The 19532-nt window shown below is 41.6% G+C and overlaps 1 protein-coding gene across 1 annotated transcript in view; it reads left to right on the top strand.

Moving 5' to 3' along the window:
- The window catches only part of LOC145391847 (protein O-linked-mannose beta-1,2-N-acetylglucosaminyltransferase 1-like), a 26213-nt gene extending 8193 nt beyond the window's left edge, over positions 1-18020 (top strand). The window contains exons 7-15 of the mRNA XM_080266334.1: positions 584-654; positions 2121-2226; positions 8389-8546; positions 9155-9353; positions 12612-12802; positions 14116-14230; positions 15969-16040; positions 16987-17096; positions 17861-18020. Coding sequence (XP_080122460.1) covers positions 584-654; positions 2121-2226; positions 8389-8546; positions 9155-9353; positions 12612-12802; positions 14116-14230; positions 15969-16040; positions 16987-17096; positions 17861-18020 — 1182 coding nt within the window. The remainder of the gene's footprint in view (positions 1-583; positions 655-2120; positions 2227-8388; positions 8547-9154; positions 9354-12611; positions 12803-14115; positions 14231-15968; positions 16041-16986; positions 17097-17860) is intronic.
- The last annotated feature ends 1512 nt before the right edge of the window (positions 18021-19532 follow it).

Here is a 19532-nt window from a genome sequence, read left to right as displayed (position 1 = left end):
TGAGGCAGGTAGACAAGAGATGCATAAGTACTTGGATTACGATTTGGCTGATACTCGTAAAAGGGTACTAACCATTTTCTCGACCAAAGCTCCTTCAAGAGTCGTTCCGAGTGTTCTTGATATATGAATCGCCTCTAGTTCCAGTGTGCCTCAAGGTCCACTCCCATCGCGAAGGCTGACGGCAAAATGAATGTACCGAAAACTTTGCGTCAGAATATTAATAGGAAATTGTGACTCCGCTTAACACTATCCCATGACCCCCCCAAGAAATACACAATAGTTTCCGAGGGGAGCCACTGTTATGGAAAGAAAAACTCATTAGGAAAAAGATAATAGTGTTGATAATAAAAGACAGTGCCCTCCCTTTTTTTTCATGTTCTGCTTTGTTGATGAAATAGGAGAATGCAATTTAGTGTATTCCATTATGTGATTTGTTAATAGGATAATGCCACTTTTTAAACTTTTTCCTGTTGTGTAAATGGAATGGGATAGTGCCATTTATTGGTATAGCTATTATTATTATTATTATTATTATTATTATTATTATTATTATTACTAATGTTGTTTTGTGGTTTGTTGTCAGCTTGAGAGGAGCAGCATTGATGACGTCCCTCTGGTGGTGGTGGCTGGAAATAGACCCACATACCTGTACAGGTGAGAGAGGGGGTGGACAGGTAGAAGGGTGGGTAGAGAGGTGGAGGTGGGAGGCAGAGAGGTGAAGGTAGGGGTAGAGAGGTGGAGGTGGGAGGCAGAGAGGCAGAGGTGGGAGGTAGAGAGGGAGAGAGGAGGTAGAGAGATGGAGAAGAATGATGGAGATAAAGATGTGGAGAAGGAGGGTGGAGGTAGAGAGATGGAGGGGGAAGGTGTATTCTGTCTAGTTTTACCTGTGATAATGATGTTGATGATGACGATGATAATAATAATGATGATAATGATGATACTGATGAATAACACTATCTTGCCATCCTTCCTCTTCTTCCGTTTCTCTTCTGTCTGAGCGATTGTTTTCTCTTATGCCTTTCTTGCCCAGTTTCGTCGGAGCCTCAGAGAATGCATACCTCCGCCAGTGCAGCAATGTCCTCCCTTTCATTTTTTAAACATTTCCCTGACCTCCACCTTTGACCTTTCCCCTCCCCCCCACAAAAAAAAAAAAAAAACAATCTTTCCCTTAATTGTCCTTTAGCAATATAGCATTTTTGATACAATCCAATATTTATATATATATATTTTTTCAATAATGTCGCTAATCATCAGAGAGACGGACAGACAAACGGACAGACAAACAAGCAAAGCCGAAAGTTCTGCTGCCCTTTTCTGTCCATTATATTCGCTATCCTTTGAACTCTCTTGAACTCCTTTGAACTCTCTTGAACTCCATTGAACTCTCTTGAACTCCTTTGAACTCTCTTGAACTCCTTTGAACTCTCTTGAACTCCATTGAACTCTCTTGAACTCCTTTGAACTCCTTTGACCTGGATCAGATTTCCACGTAAGGATAATGAGGTCAGCTGCAGTGTTTGTATTCGGTATCCTTTGAATATTTTTTTACTTATTTGAACTCCTGAACTCCATTGAACTCTTTTGAACTAATTTGAACTCCTTTGTGCTCCTTTGAACTCCATTATATTGTTCTGAACTCATTTGTACTCCTCCGAACTCCTGTACTCCCTTGAACTCTTTCGGACTCTTGTACTCCATTGAACTCTTTCGAGCTCTTGTACTCTTTTGAGCTCACTTGAACTCATTTTAACTCACTTGAACTTCTTTGTACTCCTTTGAAATTCCTTCGAACCGTGGTACTCCTTTGAACTCCTTTGGACTCACTTGAACTTATTTAATCAAACTTAAACTCCTCTGTACTCCTTTGAAACTCCTTCGAACGATGGTACCCCTTTGAACTCACATGAACTTTAAACTCACTTGAACTCCTCTGTGCTCCTTTGAAACTCCTTCGAACTCTTGTACTCCTTTGAACTCACTTGAACTCCTTCGAACTTTTGTACTCCTCTGAGCTCATTTGAACTCTGTTGAACTCCTCTGTACTTCTTTGAATTCACTTGAACTCCTTTGAACTCCTCTGCACTTCTTGTACTCACCTGAACTCCTTTGAACTCCCACAGGTCCCTGGTAACGCTCCTGAGGCAGCCAGGGGGGTCACGCGAGAGGGTGTTGGTGGTGGTGGACGGACATCATGCACAGGTGGCGGCACTGCTACAGCTGCTGCAGGTGGGGGCAGGTGGAGGTGGAGGGGGTGGAGGGGGCGGGTGGAGGTGGAGGTAGAGAAAAAAGGAAGTGTGGGACATGTAGAAGTGGAAATGGAGGGATAAGTGAAGGGAGTGGATGTGGAACGAGAACTGGAAGGAGCGCGGATGTGGAAGAGGAGGGAGGTGCGGGGAGTGAAAGTGGAAGGAAATGGAGACAGTGAAAGTGGAGGGAGTGGAGGTGGAGGAAAAAGGAAAGTGGGGGGAGTGGACGTGGAGGAAGTGGAGGTGGGAGTGGAAGTGGAAAGATGCTGAAGGGAGTGGAGAGCATGAAAGTGGAGGGACAAGTGGAGGGAGTGGAAGTGGAAGGAGGGGATAATTTGAGAGTTCCACACAGCTTAATCCTTTCAATCTGGTGACGTACTTAAATTCTTACTTTAAATGTTTACTTTAAATTCTTCTATACTTTTAAAAATTCTTGGTATGATGATAGTATGTGGCGTTTGGTTGTGGTGATGGGTAAATGGAGAGTCCCTAGCATCACCATATCACCATCCTGGGAATCATGAACACATGTTTGAAAGTATGGTGTTGTGGTATGGTGTTCTGGTATGGTGGTGTATGTGTTATTGTGGTGAGTAAAAGACCCTGTCCTCACCATATCACCATACCTCCTAAATTGGTTACCTGAGAGAATAATAGACTCAAGTTTGAAAGTATGGTGATCTGGTATGATGTCAGTATGCGGTGTATGCGTGATGGTGGTGTTTTATTGTATTGATGGTGTGTTTGAGACCCGAGCCTCACCATACCCTCCTCTTTCCCATAGTGATTACATGACTAACCACAAATCTGAACGTCTGGTTGTATGATATGATGTTGTTATGTGGTGTAGATGTGTGATGTTGTTTTCTGTTGTCTGAGGGGAATTATGGAACTGCTTTATTTAATTTACAAGCTAACCATTGACTGTATAAATTGTTTTCTTGTTGAGGGTATGATTTTCTGGCTTTAATCATACCAAAACCGAAACATAACTTTCTCCATGGCGATGCGTTTCATTAACTCTACCCTTCTTACTCTAATTTGGCCTAAAATTGCCGTCTCTCCATCTTGACTGCTGAATTAGAATATAGTGCTAGTCATGAAGAAGTGCTGTGGAAAGGATGTACAGTCGCAGTCTTGTCTTATTCTGCCGCAAGTCTACCTGAAATAAGCTTTAAAAGGACGAAATCTGGGCCAAGTTAAAGTGGGAAGAGTATAGTAATATTTTTTCCCTTTGCTATTCAGTCGGCTTTACATTTACCAAAAATTTAAAGATTTTATGTTGATGGATAAGAACATTTAGCGAATCAGCTTTATTATTATATCTTTTGTCGGGGGATGGATTCTGAAACTGACTAAAGTGGGCCCTTAAACATGGCTGAAATTACGCGTTTAAGAGTTACTGTTAGTACTTGAAGCCCTAGGTTGTTAAACGTGAACTCGGTGAACTGCAGGATGAAGTTGCCCTTTTCTGGCAGTCCACCGTTCTTCTTTCGGGGGATAGGGAAGGGAGATGTGGGACGTTTGTATAGATGGGCAGTGGATCCGCCTGGTTATATCGTTGCCACCACGTGAAGGCGTCCCTCTCTAGAACCCGTCCATGAGTTCAGAACAAGAAGACATTTATTTGAAACTTGTCAGGCATGGTATTTCCTTCCCTCTGATCAGCAAAATTGTCAGGTTTTAGCCAGACGTCAACATATGTACAGTTTATTAATATCCTTGTTTTGCCAGTCATTATTTCCCTACACTTCTTTCACCTTAACTTGGCCCAGATTTTCGTCCTTTTGCAGCTTATCTGGCGTAGCTCAGTGACAGAAAAAGGCAATGAGACGGCTCTGTATCCACTCCATAGCGCTATTTCGTGACAGGTATCATAATCTAGTGTTAATTTATAGAAACAACCCAGCATTCAGAATGGAAGTATGACAGTTTTTGGCCACGTTAAAGTAAAAGGAGCATAGCAGTCTAACATTCCTCCGACTGAACATATGCAGAATGAAGTAGATCCGTCACAGTAGCCTAAAGGTGCTGGGGAGACCTGTAGGAGAGATCGTCTTTACACCAAAATTTTCTCAAGCAAAACAGAACTTGTATTTCAAAGACGGTGTGTCGGGTCATACTGCACATGGTTATAACGATTTCATTACACTTCCGTAACGATTTCGTCTGCACATTACACATCACTGTCCTATTGTATGTTATTGATGCTGTCCTATTGTATGTTATTGATGCTGTCCTATTGTATGTTATTGATGCTGTCCTATTGTATGTTATTGATGCTGTCCTATTGTATGTTATTGATGCTGTCCTATTGTATGTTATTGATGCTGTCCTATTGTATGTTATTGATGCTGTCCTATTGTATGTTATTGATGCTGTCCTATTGTATGTTATTGATGCTGTCTTATTGTATGTTATTGATGCTGTCCTATTGTATGTTATTGATGCTGTCTTATTGTATGTTATTGATGCTGTCCTATTGTATGTTATTGATGCTGTCTTATTGTATGTTATTGATGCTGTCATATTGTATGTTATTGATGCTGTCTTATTGTATGTTATTGATGCTGTCATATTGTATGTTATTGATGCTGTCTTATTGTTATTGATCCTGTCTTATTGTATGTTATTGATGCTGTCTTATTGTATGTTATTGATGTTGTCTTATTGTATGTTATTGATGTTGTCTTATTGTATGTTATTGATGCTGTCTTATTGTTATTGATGTTGTCTTATTGTATGTTATTGATGCTGTCATATTGTATGTTATTGATGCTGTCTTATTGTTATTGATCCTGTCTTATTGTATGTTATTGATGCTGTCATATTGTATGTTATTGATGCTGTCTTATTGTTATTGATCCTGTCTTATTGTATGTTATTGATGCTGTCTTATTGTATGTTATTGATGTTGTCTTATTGTATGTTATTGATGCTGTCTTATTGTTATTGATGTTGTCTTATTGTATGTTATTGATGTTGTCTTATTGTATGTTATTGATGTTGTCTTATTGTATGTTATTGATGCTGTCTTATTGTATGTTATTGATGTTGTCTTATTGTATGTTATTGATACTGTCTTATTGTATGTTATTGATGCTGTCTTATTGTTATTGATGCTGTCTTATTGTATGTTATTGATGCTGTCTTATTGTATGTTATTGATGCTGTCTTATTGTATGTTATTGATGCTGTCTTATTGTTATTGATGTTGTCTTATTGTATGTTATTGATGCTGTCTTATTGTTATTGATGTTGTCTTATTGTATGTTATTGATGCTGTCTTATTGTATGTTATTGATGTTGTCTTATTGTATGTTATTGATGTTGTCTTATTGTTATTGATGTTGTCTTATTGTATGTTATTGATGTTGTCTTATTGTATGTTATTGATGTTGTCTTATTGTTATTGATGTTGTCTTATTGTATGTTATTGATGCTGTCTTATTGTATGTTATTGATGTTGTCTTATTGTATGTTATTGATGTTGTCTTATTGTATGTTATTGATGTTGTCTTATTGTATGTTATTGATGTTGTCTTATTGTATGTTATTGATGTTGTCTTATTGTATGTTATTGATGCTGTCTTATTGTATGTTATTGATGCTGTCTTATTGTTATTGATGCTGTCTTATTGTATGTTATTGATGCTGTCTTATTGTATGTTATTGATGCTGTCTTATTGTTATTGATGCTGTCTTATTGTATGTTATTGATGCTGTCTTCTTGTATGTTATTGATGTTGTCTTATTGTTATTGATGTTGTCATATTGTATGTTATTGATGCTGTCATATTGTATGTTATTGATGTTGTCTTATTGTTATTGATGCTGTCTTATTGTATGTTATTGATGTTGTCTTATTGTATGTTATTGATGCTGTCTTATTGTTATTGATGTTGTCATATTGTATGTTATTGATGCTGTCTTATTGTATGTTATTGATGCTGTCTTATTGTTATTGATGCTGTCTTATTGTATGTTATTGATGCTGTCTTATTGTATGTTATTGATGCTGTCTTATTGTTATTGATGCTGTCTTATTGTATGTTATTGATGCTGTCTTATTGTATGTTATTGATGCTGTCTTATTGTTATTGATGCTGTCTTATTGTATGTTATTGATGCTGTCTTATTGTTATTGATGCTGTCTTATTGTATGTTATTGATGCTGTCTTATTGTTATTGATGCTGTCTTATTGTATGTTATTGATGCTGTCTTATTGTATGTTATTGATGTTGTCTTATTGTATGTTATTGATGCTGTCTTCTTGTATGTTATTGATGCTGTCTTCTTGTATGTTATTGATGTTGTCTTATTGTATGTTATTGATGCTGTCTTATTGTATGTTATTGATGCTGTCTTATTGTATGTTATTGATGCTGTCTTATTGTATGTTATTGATGCTGTCTTATTGTATGTTATTGATGCTGTCTTCGAAAGTACTAAGATCGTTAAAGTGTAATATACCAAACAAGAAGGAGCACTCACAGAACTTAACACCCGCGCCCATCAGCTGGTTTAGGGCCGAATATTTGACCTTGCCCCGTGGCCTTGACCTCCTACAGATTACTCTCAAAACCGAATTATTTCACTCCTGCCTAACCCCTAACCCTTCCAAATCGAATCTTTCTAGCCTATCCTTCTTTTAACCTAACCCCTCCATAAGGCTTAGTTTACACAGAATAAGAGCTGTTTAAGTTGACCTTGCTGTGTGAAGTTGACCTTTGACCTATCGTTGTAGAAAATAATGGGTCAGCTTCTTGAGTGATCGCCAACCCATCCACCAACTTTAATCCAAATTAAATTCGTACTTCTCTTTATTTACTTACGTTCACACACACACACACACACACACACACACACACACACACACACACACACACACACCGGTTGAACTTTGACCTTGCCCTGTGACCGTAACCTTTGACTAATTGTTCTAAAAATTGCATCGTTTTATTCTCGTTTCGTCGTCACACCTCACACCAAGTTTGCTATCAATCGGACAATAACTGTTCAAGCTGACCTTACCCTGTGACCTTGACCTTTGACCTTTTGTTTGGAAAAGATGTTTACTCTTTGGCCATCCCTCAACCCTTCCACCAAGTCTGGTTAAAAATGAGATAAAACTTACTGAGTTATTTTGTTACACACACACACACACACACACACAGCACCTGCTTTCGCTAAGTGCGCACGGGCGTAATAAATCGTTAAGGAAGAGGTACTGCGAAATTTCCGATGTCATTGGGAATACGGATAGGTTAGGTAATTTCTGTGTCAGCCATTCGCATGCCCCATCACAGAGAAAAGCAAGTTCGTATGGCTGTTGTCTGGGAAAGATAATAATGTTGGTAATTTGTATGGTATCAAGTGTTGAGAAAATGCATACTAGGCCACTGTTGTAGTAGTAGTAGTAGTAGTAGCAGTAGTAGTAGCAGTAGTGGTAGTAGTAGTACTGGTAGCAGCAGTAGTAGTAGTAGTAGTAATTGCTGCTGTTATTAACCGCGACCCTAGGTTCAATTGAACGTGAATCAATTGGACTGCAGGCTTCTTACTTTTCTCGTGCATTCCACCATTCTCCTTTGGGGATAGGGAGGGAACTGAGGACATATAACCAGGAAGTGGAACCATCCAGTCATATCGGTGCCACCACGTGAAGGCAGCCCTCTACAGCACCTGGCAACTGAGGTGTTTGGGATTGCGACGGTGCCACGTGTACGGTATGAGCAGAGGAGGGTGGCTGACCTTGTATGACCGTAATAGTACAACCTTACTTCCCTGTCCAACCCATTAACTTAGTACACGAGAGGGATGCCTTCGCGTGGTGGCAATGATTTAGCTGGTAGGTTCAATGGCTCGGTTAAACAAACATCCTTCGACTCCCTCCCTATACCCTGAAGGATGATGGTTAGCTCCAAGAGGAGGGCACCTCCAGCCTGTGGTCCACTGGGATTACGTTCAGATAGGACTGGTGCTGCAAGAACAACAACAACAACTCGAACTACTACTACTCCTACCCCTACTATTACTACTACTACTACTACTACTACTTCTACGTCTACTTCAAATACAACTCCCTAAAGTACAGTTCCTATAAATACACCTAGCTAATACTTCCGTTGCTTCCCCTCCCAGGTGCGGTACGTGGAGAGTCGTGCACGTGGGGTGACAATAGGTGCACGTATCTCAGACCACTATCGCCACGCCCTAACCATCGCCCTCGCCACCTTCCCCGCCGCCTCCAAGGTCATTATGCTTGAGGAGGACCTTCTGGCTGCCCCGGACTTCTTCAGGTGGGTGTGAAGGGCCTGGCAGTCGAACTATTAACACAGGCGCTGACAAGGAGCCTACATGTGGTGACACTGTGTACCCTGGGTGAAGTTATGTAGCTGCGACGTTCACCTGGGGGGGCAAACCTACTCACAATACCCTGCACCTTGCCGTAGTTAAGGACCCTGTTTCGACCTTAGCGAAATATTATCTACTATAAATGGGCGCTGGATCCTATACGGTTTAAATACTGTACTGTACTGCTTGGCTAGACAGATCGGGTTAAGTAATAATAACAAGATAGAATAAAAAAGGTGTATTTTGAAAGATATCACTGTTAAGAGTTTTCTACGAAGTCTCCCATACCATTAAGAATACAGGGTGACTCATAAATAGCGCTTCACTAGAAACTCCCGTAGTAATACCTTATGTATTATGGGGACGGCTCAGTCAGCTGGTGTGGGCGTGAGTTTGGCAGTGAGAGTAGGAAATTAATAAATGAAGCAGGGTATATACTGGTAACACAGATAGCCGTCCTCAAAACACAAGAGAATTCGCCTGGCATAGTGTAAGTAGAGTGTTATATTCGGACCACCCTACACAACCCTAAACCTCATCATCTCTCCCTCAGCTACTTCAACCAAACGGCGTGGCTGCTGGAGGCCGACCCGTCCCTGTGCTGCATCAGTGCCTGGAGTGACCTGGGAAGCCTTCACACTGCCCGCGATCCCCGCCTCCTGCGCCGATTGGAGGTACTGCCAGGGCTGGGGTGGATGGTCACGAGGCAAACCATCATGGAGCTCCTTGCAACTTGGCCCTCTCCTGATACTGTGAGTTTGGCTTCACTGTCTCGAAATTACTTGCAACTTGAACCTTTTCTAATACTGTGAGTGCTTGAGCTGATCCTCTCCTGATACTGTGAGTGTTTGTGTTGGTTCTCTCCTGATACTGTGAGTGCTTGAGTTAATCCTCTCCTGATACTGCCTAGTGCATGTGTTGTGATTTTCTTTCTTTTGGTGAGTGCTTTAGTTGTTTCCTGATACTGTAAGTGCCTTGGTTGATCCTCTCCTGATACTGTGTTGAGTTGATCCTCTCCTGATACTGGCGGTTCTTTTTTCGACAGAGTATGGCACCGTTCCCTGCTGTCCAAACTCCCTTGCTATGGACTAACGTCTTTTGTTCCTTTGATTTCTTCTTATCTTAGTGACAGGAAAATAAGAGTAAAAGTAGATGATGTATATTCGAATTTCCACTCAATTAACGCCGGCGTGCCACAGGGATCAGTTCTGGCGCCAACCCTATTTCTGGTTCATATTAATGATCTCTTATCTGTCACTCACAATCCCATTCACTCATATGCAGATGACTCAACACTACATAGTTCATTCACACTCAGACATCCATTTACAAAGTCTAATATCTCTACCTCTCAACTCAATACAGCCATCTCCATAAATCAAGATCTATCTACAATCAGTGAATGGGGACAAAACAACCTTTGTCTCTTTTAATGCTAGTAAAACTAAATATATACAGTTTACTAATAGACAGATATTGCCAGATTCGTACATTACCTTCAGTGCTACTAATATTCCCATCTCCAAAAGTATTGAAATTCTTGGTGTCTCACTTAACAGTGCCCTCAGCTGGACCTCTCATGTCAGATCACTTGCTAAAACCGCCTCAAAGAAACTTGGATTATTGTACAGAGTCCGTAACTTCTTCGCCGATGAGCAGTTAGCTATAATTTATAAGAGTCATGTGCGCTCTCAGCTTGAATATTGCTCACCCTTGTGGAATGGTTGTGGAGAGGTTGCATTAAGACAACTAGACAAAATTCAGAATAAAGCTGTTAGAATCATTAACAACCCTGCCATTACATATAAACTACCTCCCCTGCAAGTAAGAAGGAATGTTGCCTCCCTTGCATTATTTCACAGATATTTTTTTGGCAAATGCTCAGACGAAGTTGCGTCCATGGTGCCACCTCTCCATGCCTTCCCTCGTGCTACACGGGCATCTGGTAACGCTCATGACTGGAATGTCACTCAACCACATTGCAGAACTTCTGCCTATCAGAATTCTTTCATTCCCCGAACTGCATCTCTCTGGAACTCGCTTCCCCAGAGTTGTTTTCCTCCAAATTTCAACCTACAACTGTTCAAGTCTAATTCTTACAGATATTTTATGAACAGAGGACACCAGTAATCTGGTGTATGGATTATTTTTTTTTCTCCATTTGTTTTTCCTTCCTCCGTTCTGTTATTTAAAAAAAAAAAAAAAAAAAAAGTGTGCTATCTCTGTTTAAGAATTTGTTTATGTGTCTCTTTTGAGTCTTTATGTCGCCTCTTCTTCTGTGCTTCAAACTGCACTTCGTTGTTTCAGTCAGCTTGATTCTTTCCTATGGGTCATTGGCTTTGGATTCTTTGTTTTGATTTTTTTGTATTGCGTCAGTTTCTTTGTGTCGCTGCTTCAAACTGTGCTTCGCTTTTTCAGTCTTTCCTTCTGTGTCATGTCTTGTTTGTTTGCGTCCCCTTTGCTTCTGTGCTTCGAGCTGTTCTTCTGTATTTCAATATTTACGTGTCGCCTTTTTATCTGTGTGTCGTAATTGTTTCAGTACCTCAAACAGTGAATCCCTGTTTCAGTTTACCGTTTCACATCTTCGTTTGTGTCACCTTTGTTTATGTACTTCGAACTGCGCGTCTCTTTCAGATATATGTAAGCGTTGCCTGTACTTGTGTGTGTCCCCGTTGTTTCTGTACTGTGAAATGTGCTTCATTGTTTCGGTCTTTCCTTCCTCTGTACGTTTTTATTTATATATATTGCCTTTGCTTCATAAGTGATTCGAGGTGATGATCGTCAACTGCCATGGAGATTTATTTATCCTAGAAATTGGCCAAGATTTGTGATAAATTAGGAGTTTTTCTTTTTAGCGAGGGCGTGTGTTGATTTTTCACCAGTTCCCCCCAAAATTTAAATCATTTTTTTTTTATATTACTAGACGCTCTTATTTAGCTCAGGAGGGACCTGTACTAGTCAAAGAGCTAAGGATCTTTAAACCCTCAATTTTGAAAAGCCTCTCCCAAACTGAGTAAAATCGTCTGAAGGTAGCAAGAATATAGTGAAAAAATGTTACCAGAGTTGTTTTTGTTGTTGTGGCCCCAGACTTATCTGACCGTGAACCCGGTGGACTGCAGGCTGAAGTTTTCCCTCTCCTGCAGTCCACCATCCTCCAGTTGTGGGATAGGGAGGGAGCTGAGGGACATTTGCATAACCAGACAGGGGAGTTGCCCAGCTATATCGGTGCCACCACGTGAAGGCGTCCCTCTGTACCACCTATCATAGGAGAGAGAGAGAGAGAGAGAGAGAGAGAGAGAGAGAGAGAGAGAGAGAGAGTGAGTGAGTGAGTGAGTGAGTGTGTGTGTGTGTGTGTGTGTAATAGGGTGGTTAGTGAGAAGAAAAGAGGTTTGATCAAGAATATACAGTAATTGAAACAGGAAACAATGTTAGATCTGTATTATCGTACCTAGCACCTTTTCCTTAGCGATTTAGTTTTGGATACGGCCGATTAACGTCAATTTGTAAGTTATTTATGCCGAAAATGGTGGTACTGGAGTGGTTTAAATGACACAGAGGAGGCGAGTAAGGAGTAATAAGCAAAATAAATCCCTTAGGAGGAGGTGTTAGGGAGCTTCCTTAACCGACGAGAATACGAAATTTTATAAATGTATAGTGTAGGTTATTGTTGTTAGTGCTTGTTACCTCTCTCTCTCTCTCTCTCTCTCTCTCTCTCTCTCTCTCTCTCTCTCTCTCCATCCATTCATCAATCCATCCATCTATATGACTATTTGCTTATCCATCCATCCATCCATCTATCTGTCTGTGTCTATCTGTCTGTCTATCTCTCTGTCTATCTACCTATCCATCCATTCATCCATCCATCTATCTGTCTATCTATCTGTCCGTCTATCTACTTAATCATCCATCCATCCATCCATCTGTATATCTACCCATCTATCCATCCATCCATCCATCCATCTATCTCTCTCTCTATCTATCTATCTATCTATCCATCTATCCATCTCCAGGACCACGACTGGGACATCTGGGTGCGTCAAGTCCGTGTGATTGCGGGGAGAGAGTGCGTTGTTCCCGACGTCACACGCACTTTTCACATCGGCCTCTCTGGCTCGCACGCAGCTGGTCTCATGCACGCAGCCTTCTTCGCACTCAAACCCGTCCCTGCCTCATCCTACATCACCCTGCTTGGCGTAGACAGGTGGGTAGAGGTAGATAAAGAGGTAGATAGACAGGTGAGGTGGATGGTTGGTAGGTAGGGTGGAAGGTTGGATGGTTGGCAGGTAGGGTGGATGGTTGATAATGGTAGGTGGGGTGCAAGGTTGAATGGTAAATATTGATAGGTAGGGTGGAAGGTTGGATGGTTGATAGGTAGGGTGGAAGGTTGGATGGTTGGTAGGTAGGGTGGATGGTTGGTAGGTAGGGTGGAAGGTTGGATGGTTGATAGGTAGGGTGGATGGTTGATAATGGTAGGTGGGGTGGAAGGTTGAATGGTAAATATTGGTAGGTAGGGTGGAAGGTTGGATGGTTGATAGGTAGGGTGGATGGTTGGTGGGTAGGGTGAAAGGTTGGATGGTTGGTAGGTAGGATGGATGGTTGATAGGTAGAATGGAAGGTTGGATGATTGATAGGTAGGGTGGAAGGTTGGATGGTTGGTAGGTAGGGTGGATGGCTGGATGGTTGGTGGGTAGGGTGAAAGGTTGGATGGTTGGTAGGTAGGATGGATGGTTGGATAGTTCATAGGTAGGGTGGATGATTGGATGGTTGGTAGGTAGGGTGGATGGTTGGATGGTTGGTAGGTAGGGTGGAAGGTTGGATGGTTGATAGGTAGGGTGGAAGGCTGGATGGATGGTAGGTAAGGTGGAAGGTTGGATGGTTGATAGGTAGGGTGGAAGGTTGGATGGTTGGTAGGTAGGGTGGAAGGTTGGATGGTTGGTAGGTAGGGTGGAAGGTTGGATGGATGATAGGTAGGGTGGAAGGTTGGATGGTAGACAGGTAGGTATGGTGAAGGGTTAGAGGGTGGAAAGGTAGGTAAGATAGAGGTAGATAGGCAAGGTGTGAAGTAAGAGGGTAGATGAAATAGGGAAAAAGAGTAGTTGGGAGGAAAGGGACTTGGAGGAAGAGTATTAGGTATGAGGTAGACAGAAGACGCAGAGGTAGGTAGGCATAAGGGAAGGCAGGTTGAGGGTAAGGCAGCGAGGGAGGGAGGTAAGGCAGGGGTAGGTGGGTAGGGGGTAAGGTAGGCTAAGGGAAGTAAGGAAAAAGATAGTAAGGCAATGAGGAAGAAGGACAGAAATGGGTAGGGAGGAGAGGTTAGGCAGAAATAGGTAGCAGGAAAGGTTAGGCAGAAATAAGTAGGCAGTAATGGGTAGGCAGAAATGGGTAGGCAGGAAGGGTTAGGCAGAAATGGGTAGGCAGGAAGGGTTAGGCAGAAATGGGTAGCTGGAGGGGTAAGGCAGAAATAGGTAGGCAGGAAGACAGACAGGACCATTTTAAGTCTTACCCATTATCCAGACTGACGGAGATGGAGTACGAGGAGGACCTGTACCGTGTTCTGGAGGCCGACCCGCTCTTCCTCCACTCCTCCCTGCACCCCTGCCACCCTCACTACCTCCCCCGCAACTTGACGGTCAGTACCACACACAGCCCTGCCTCCCTCTGCAGTACAGTATGTTATGGTAATGAAATGGTTGATATTGCACAAGTTCATTGCACGAAGTTTGGTGTAATAGTATTGTTCTTTGATGATCATGTTCTTCGTATCGTGTTTATAGTGGCTCCATCAGGCTTGCATTACTACAAAGCGTAACTAGAAGACACTCAGAAAACGCATACCTCCGCCAACAACTATTTATTATTTTGAAACCAACCTCCGTCCAATTTCTTTAGCTGAGGTAATTAATTCGCCTCTCTTAGTTTTCCTTGTTATTTATTCCTGCATCAGAATTAGGATCTACCTCAGAATCTACTGAAATCTTCCTTGACATAATGCTTACCTATCCACCAGATTTTACTGCTATCTGATAAGAACTTTGACATATCTTCCACACAAACAGGCATGACTGAATGCATTTTCTCCTTCCCACTCTGTTGGTGAAGGTAATTAAGAAGGCTTACTACAGATTTGGTGTTTGATGATATAAAAATCTATTATTGTTTCATTGTTCGTTTTTGAAGGCTCCAACATGCTTGCATGCGTCGGCCTTGGCCACCTAATGGCGGCTGTCCATACTGCTTGATCTCTGGCGCTTCCCTATTCAGTCCCTTATTCCTGAGGTCACACTAAATGACCTCGTCCCAGGTCTTTTTTGGTCGACCTCTCGGAACCCTGCCCCTAACAATAACACTTCTCACTTTCTGCACCCAATTATCATCCCCCATCCTTTCCACATGCCCAAACCATCTCAATCTACCTCTTCTCATCACAGCACCAATATACTCCAGTCCCATTCTACCCCTCAACTCTTCCATCGTAAACCTAGCCCCCCCAGGCCTAACACTCAGAGACGCATTGCACATCCACCTAATCATTGTCATTTCTGTACGTTTGAGCCTGCGAATATCCTTTTACACTCCTAATACATGCTGCATATGAAGATCCGATAGCACAGAGGGAGAGCCCTCGCAGTGTCAGGAGAGGCAACAACTCTCAGAACTTCTTCCAACCATTCCTCACTCTAACCACAGAGCTAGCTGCAACCCCACCTCCAACACATAACAAGTCTCCCAAATAACAAAACTCTTCCACACACTCAAGAGACTCACTAGCAAGTTCAATCCTTTCACTCCTGACAATCTCCACCTGCTCCTCCCGACACACCGCACACGTGAAATCAGCATTATCTCGCAGTCTACCTCTAATACCACTACATCTCATATGCACCCACTTATCACAAACACTGCACAAGATGGAATTACTTCCCACGCCCTTGTGGCAAATTGCACATGGTCACTCTCCCTCTTCTTTGTCAGTACCGCCACCAGCCCTAGATACCACCACTTTTATTTTATCTGCATTTACTCTTAAGCCCTTGTGCCCCATATCGTTTCTCCACTTCCTAAATCATTCCTCCGCCTCCCTTTCATTCTCTGTAATCAGCACCAAATCTTCAGCATACAACGTCTCCCACGGGAGTCTATTTCTGAAGTCACATGAGAAGGCTTCAAGTATCATGATAAACAAGGGGCTCAAAACTTATATTACGCAAAACTTATGATAACAGTACTTTTGTTGAGCTTCATAATGTGTGTGTGTGTGTGTGTGTGTGTGTGTGTGTGTGTGTGTGTGATACTATACAGAGATCGCCACTGTCATCAGTGAGTGAAGATGTGATGTATTGGCAGTAACCCTCTCATCACCTCCCCAGGACCGGCCTGTGGTGGTGTTTGTGGAGATGATGAGCAACACAGACCACTACGCTTGGCAGTTCCTGGCTAGGGTACGTACCACACATCTATCTATCTATCTATTTGTCTGTCTGTCTGTCTATCTATCTATCTGTCTATATACTTATTTGCCTGTTTATTTGTCTGTATATCTTTCCTTCTCTGTCCATCTGTATCCCACCCTCTCTCTCTCTCTCTCTCTCTCTCTCTCTCTCTCTCTCTTTCTACCTGTCTGCTGTCTGTCTACCTATCTGTCTGTTTGTCAATATTTCTTTCTTTCATTCCTCCTTTCTGTCCATGTCAGTCTGTCTGTCTATCCCTGTATTTTCATCCGTCCTTCTATCATTGTCTGTCTGTCTGTCTGTCTATTTATCTGTCTATCTATCTGTTTATCTGTCTTCATCAGTACATTTATCAATCTGTGTTCGTCCATCCATCCATCTGTCTATCTTCCTATCCTTCTATCTATCTGTTCCCCTATCCAAACATCCATCTATCTATCAGTCTGTCCCTCCATCCCTCCATCCATGTACAGTATCTATCTATCCATCCATCCATTTGTCTATCCATCCATCTCTCCATTCCTCCATCCATCCATCTATCTAGCTGTCTGTCTACCTATACATCCATCTGTCTGTCCGTCTGTCAATCCATCCATCTATCCAAAAAATGTCTGTCTATCTGTCCATCTATTTATCCATCCAAATACCTATCTATCTCTCCATCCACCTATCTATCTACCTATCCATCCATTTGTCTACCCATCCCTCTATCTGTCTACTTGTCCATCCATTTGTCTATCGATCTATCCATGTATTTATCCCTCCATCTATCTATCTGTGTCTGCCTGTCCATCCATCTATCCATCCATCCATCCGTCTATCTGCCTATCTATCCATCCATCTATTAACCTATCCATCCATCGATCCATGTGTCTATCCGTCCATCCCTCCATGTATCTGTCTATCTATCTATCTATCCATCTATCTATCCCCACAGTGCCTTGGCGTATGGGATCTTGACGTCCGAGGCCACCATCGGGGTCTCTTCCGGTTCTTCTACTTCCGCACTGAGGTCCTTGTCGTCGGCTACCCCTTCAGCGACTACAGGTATTTTTATTATTATTATTTTTATTGTTATTATTATTATCGTCGTCATCGTCGTAGTTGTCGTCATCATCATTATTACTATCATCGTCATCATTATCATCATCGTCATTATTATCACCGTTATTATTATCTTTATCGTCTTCATCGTCGTAGCTGTCATCATCATCGTCACTATCATCATCATCATCATCGTCAGTTATCATTATTATTATTACTGTCATCGTCCTCCTCCTCCTCCTCCTCCTCCTCCATATCATCATCATCATCATCATCATCATTTTCAGCAATTTCCAATTAATTTCCTCTGTTAATTCTCAGCCAACTCCCGTTACTAATTCTCAGCCAGATTTTCCATACTTAATCTCAAGTAATTCTCAGTTAATTCTCACCTCCACAGCTACCTCCTACCATCAACGAGCGTCATGTCCATTTTCAACAATTTCCTTTCCTAATTCTTATATAATTCTCAACTAATTCTCAATTAATTCTCAACTAATTCTCAGCCAGTTCTCAAATAATTCTCAGCCAGTTCTCAAATAATTCTCAACTAATTCTCAGCTAATTCCCAGCTAATTCTTAACTAATTCTCATCTATTTCTCAACTAATTCTAATCTAATTCTCAATTAATTCTCAGCCCATTCATAACTAATTTTCAACTAGTTCCCAACTAATTCTCATCTAATTCTCATCCAATTCTCAACTAATTCTCAACTAATTCTCAACTAATTCTCAACTAATTCTCAGCTATTTCTCACCTCCACAGCTACCTCCTACCTCCGTCGACGAGCGTGGTGACCGTCAACGCAAGCAAGGAATTGGACGCACTCAATATGATGCCCCTCACTCACCGCACGCGATTTAGAGTGCCCCACCTGGAGAGACTGGCCCCCTACCTGGATGTGCCCTCACCTGTCTTCTTCTGAACTTCTGAACACACGTCACTGGTACACCTGTGAATTTTTGAACACTTTTATGAACGCCAGTGCTCTCGTAGTCCTCGTTTGAACACTTTCCTTTGAACATTTAAGTCCTGTAAAGTGCTAGATCTTTTGAACACACCTCACTGGTACACTTGTGGGTTTTTGAACACTTATTGAACACCGGTGCTCTTTTAGTTTGAACACTTTCCTTTGAACACTTTAAGTCGTCCGTCCTGTTAAGTGCTAGATCTTTTGAACACACCTCACTGATGTACTTGTGGCTGGATTTTGAACACTTATGAACACTTATGAATACTGATGCACCTTTAGTTGTGGTTTGAACGCTTCTTTTTTACACTCGAGCACTTAAATTTTAGTTGTCATCCCTGTCTTCTTCTGAACTTATGAACACACCTCACTGGTACACTTGAGTGGATTTTGAACACTTTTGAACGTTTTTGAACAATTTTGAACACTTGGACACTTTTGAACATTTTTGAACACTTGAACTTGAACACTTGAACATTTTTGAACACTTGAACCTTTTTAAACACTTGAACATTTTTGAACACGAACATTTTTTTTTACATTTTTGAACACAAACACTTGAATATTTTTGAACACATTTGAACATTTTTGAACACTTGAACACTTTTAAACACCTTTAAACATTTTTGAACACTTTTGAACATTTTTGAACACTTTTAAACACTTTTGAACATTTTTGAACACTTTTGAAGTGTTGAACATTATTGAACACTTTTGAACATTCTGAACACGAACACTTTTGAACATTTTTGAACACTTGAACACTTGAACATTTTTGAACACAAACATTTTTGAACATATTTAAACACTTTTGAACATTGAACACTTTTGAACATTTTTGAACACTTCTGAATAAGATGCGGCATCATGCACTAAGTAGATGGATAGATAAACATTCACTTCACTACTATCTATCCATCTATCTGTGCCTGTCAGTATATCTGTCTATCTATTGCCAGACGCCTCAATCCCGTAAGAGTTGGCCACAAACAAATCACCTCCATGTCGCCCTGTCCCCTGGCATTTCACTGCCCTTCCTCCCAGCTCACACCCCACCTCTCTCATATACCTCTCCACTCCGTCCCTCCATCTCATCCTTGGCCTCCCTCTTCCTCTCCCCACCTCCACTTCACTCACATACACACTCCTCGTTAGTCTCTCGCTCTCCATCTACTCGTCTACTAATATTCTACTATTGTACTGCGTCTGCCTGTATTCTCGTGGGTTGAGTTGCTCCCTAACACCTTTTCCTAAGCGATTTGTTTTGTTCAATACACCTTACTGACCCCTTCTGTGTTACATCAGTCCATCCAATATCGCCATACTCTGCATACATATTAAGGGATATTAACCAGCCATATCTCAAAATAAATCGCTAAGGAAGAGGTGTTAGGGAGTTTTCTTCGAGAAAGCTCAAGCTCAAGAGAGAGAGAGAGAGAGAGAGAGAGAGAGGGTAAGCAAGACACG

This window comes from Coenobita brevimanus, chromosome 20 (genome assembly GCF_032717465.1).
Source record: "Coenobita brevimanus isolate Jiangsu-jjx chromosome 20, ASM3271746v2, whole genome shotgun sequence".
Taxonomy (NCBI): domain Eukaryota; kingdom Metazoa; phylum Arthropoda; class Malacostraca; order Decapoda; family Coenobitidae; genus Coenobita; species Coenobita brevimanus.
This window is presented reverse-complemented; position numbering and strand designations above follow the sequence as displayed.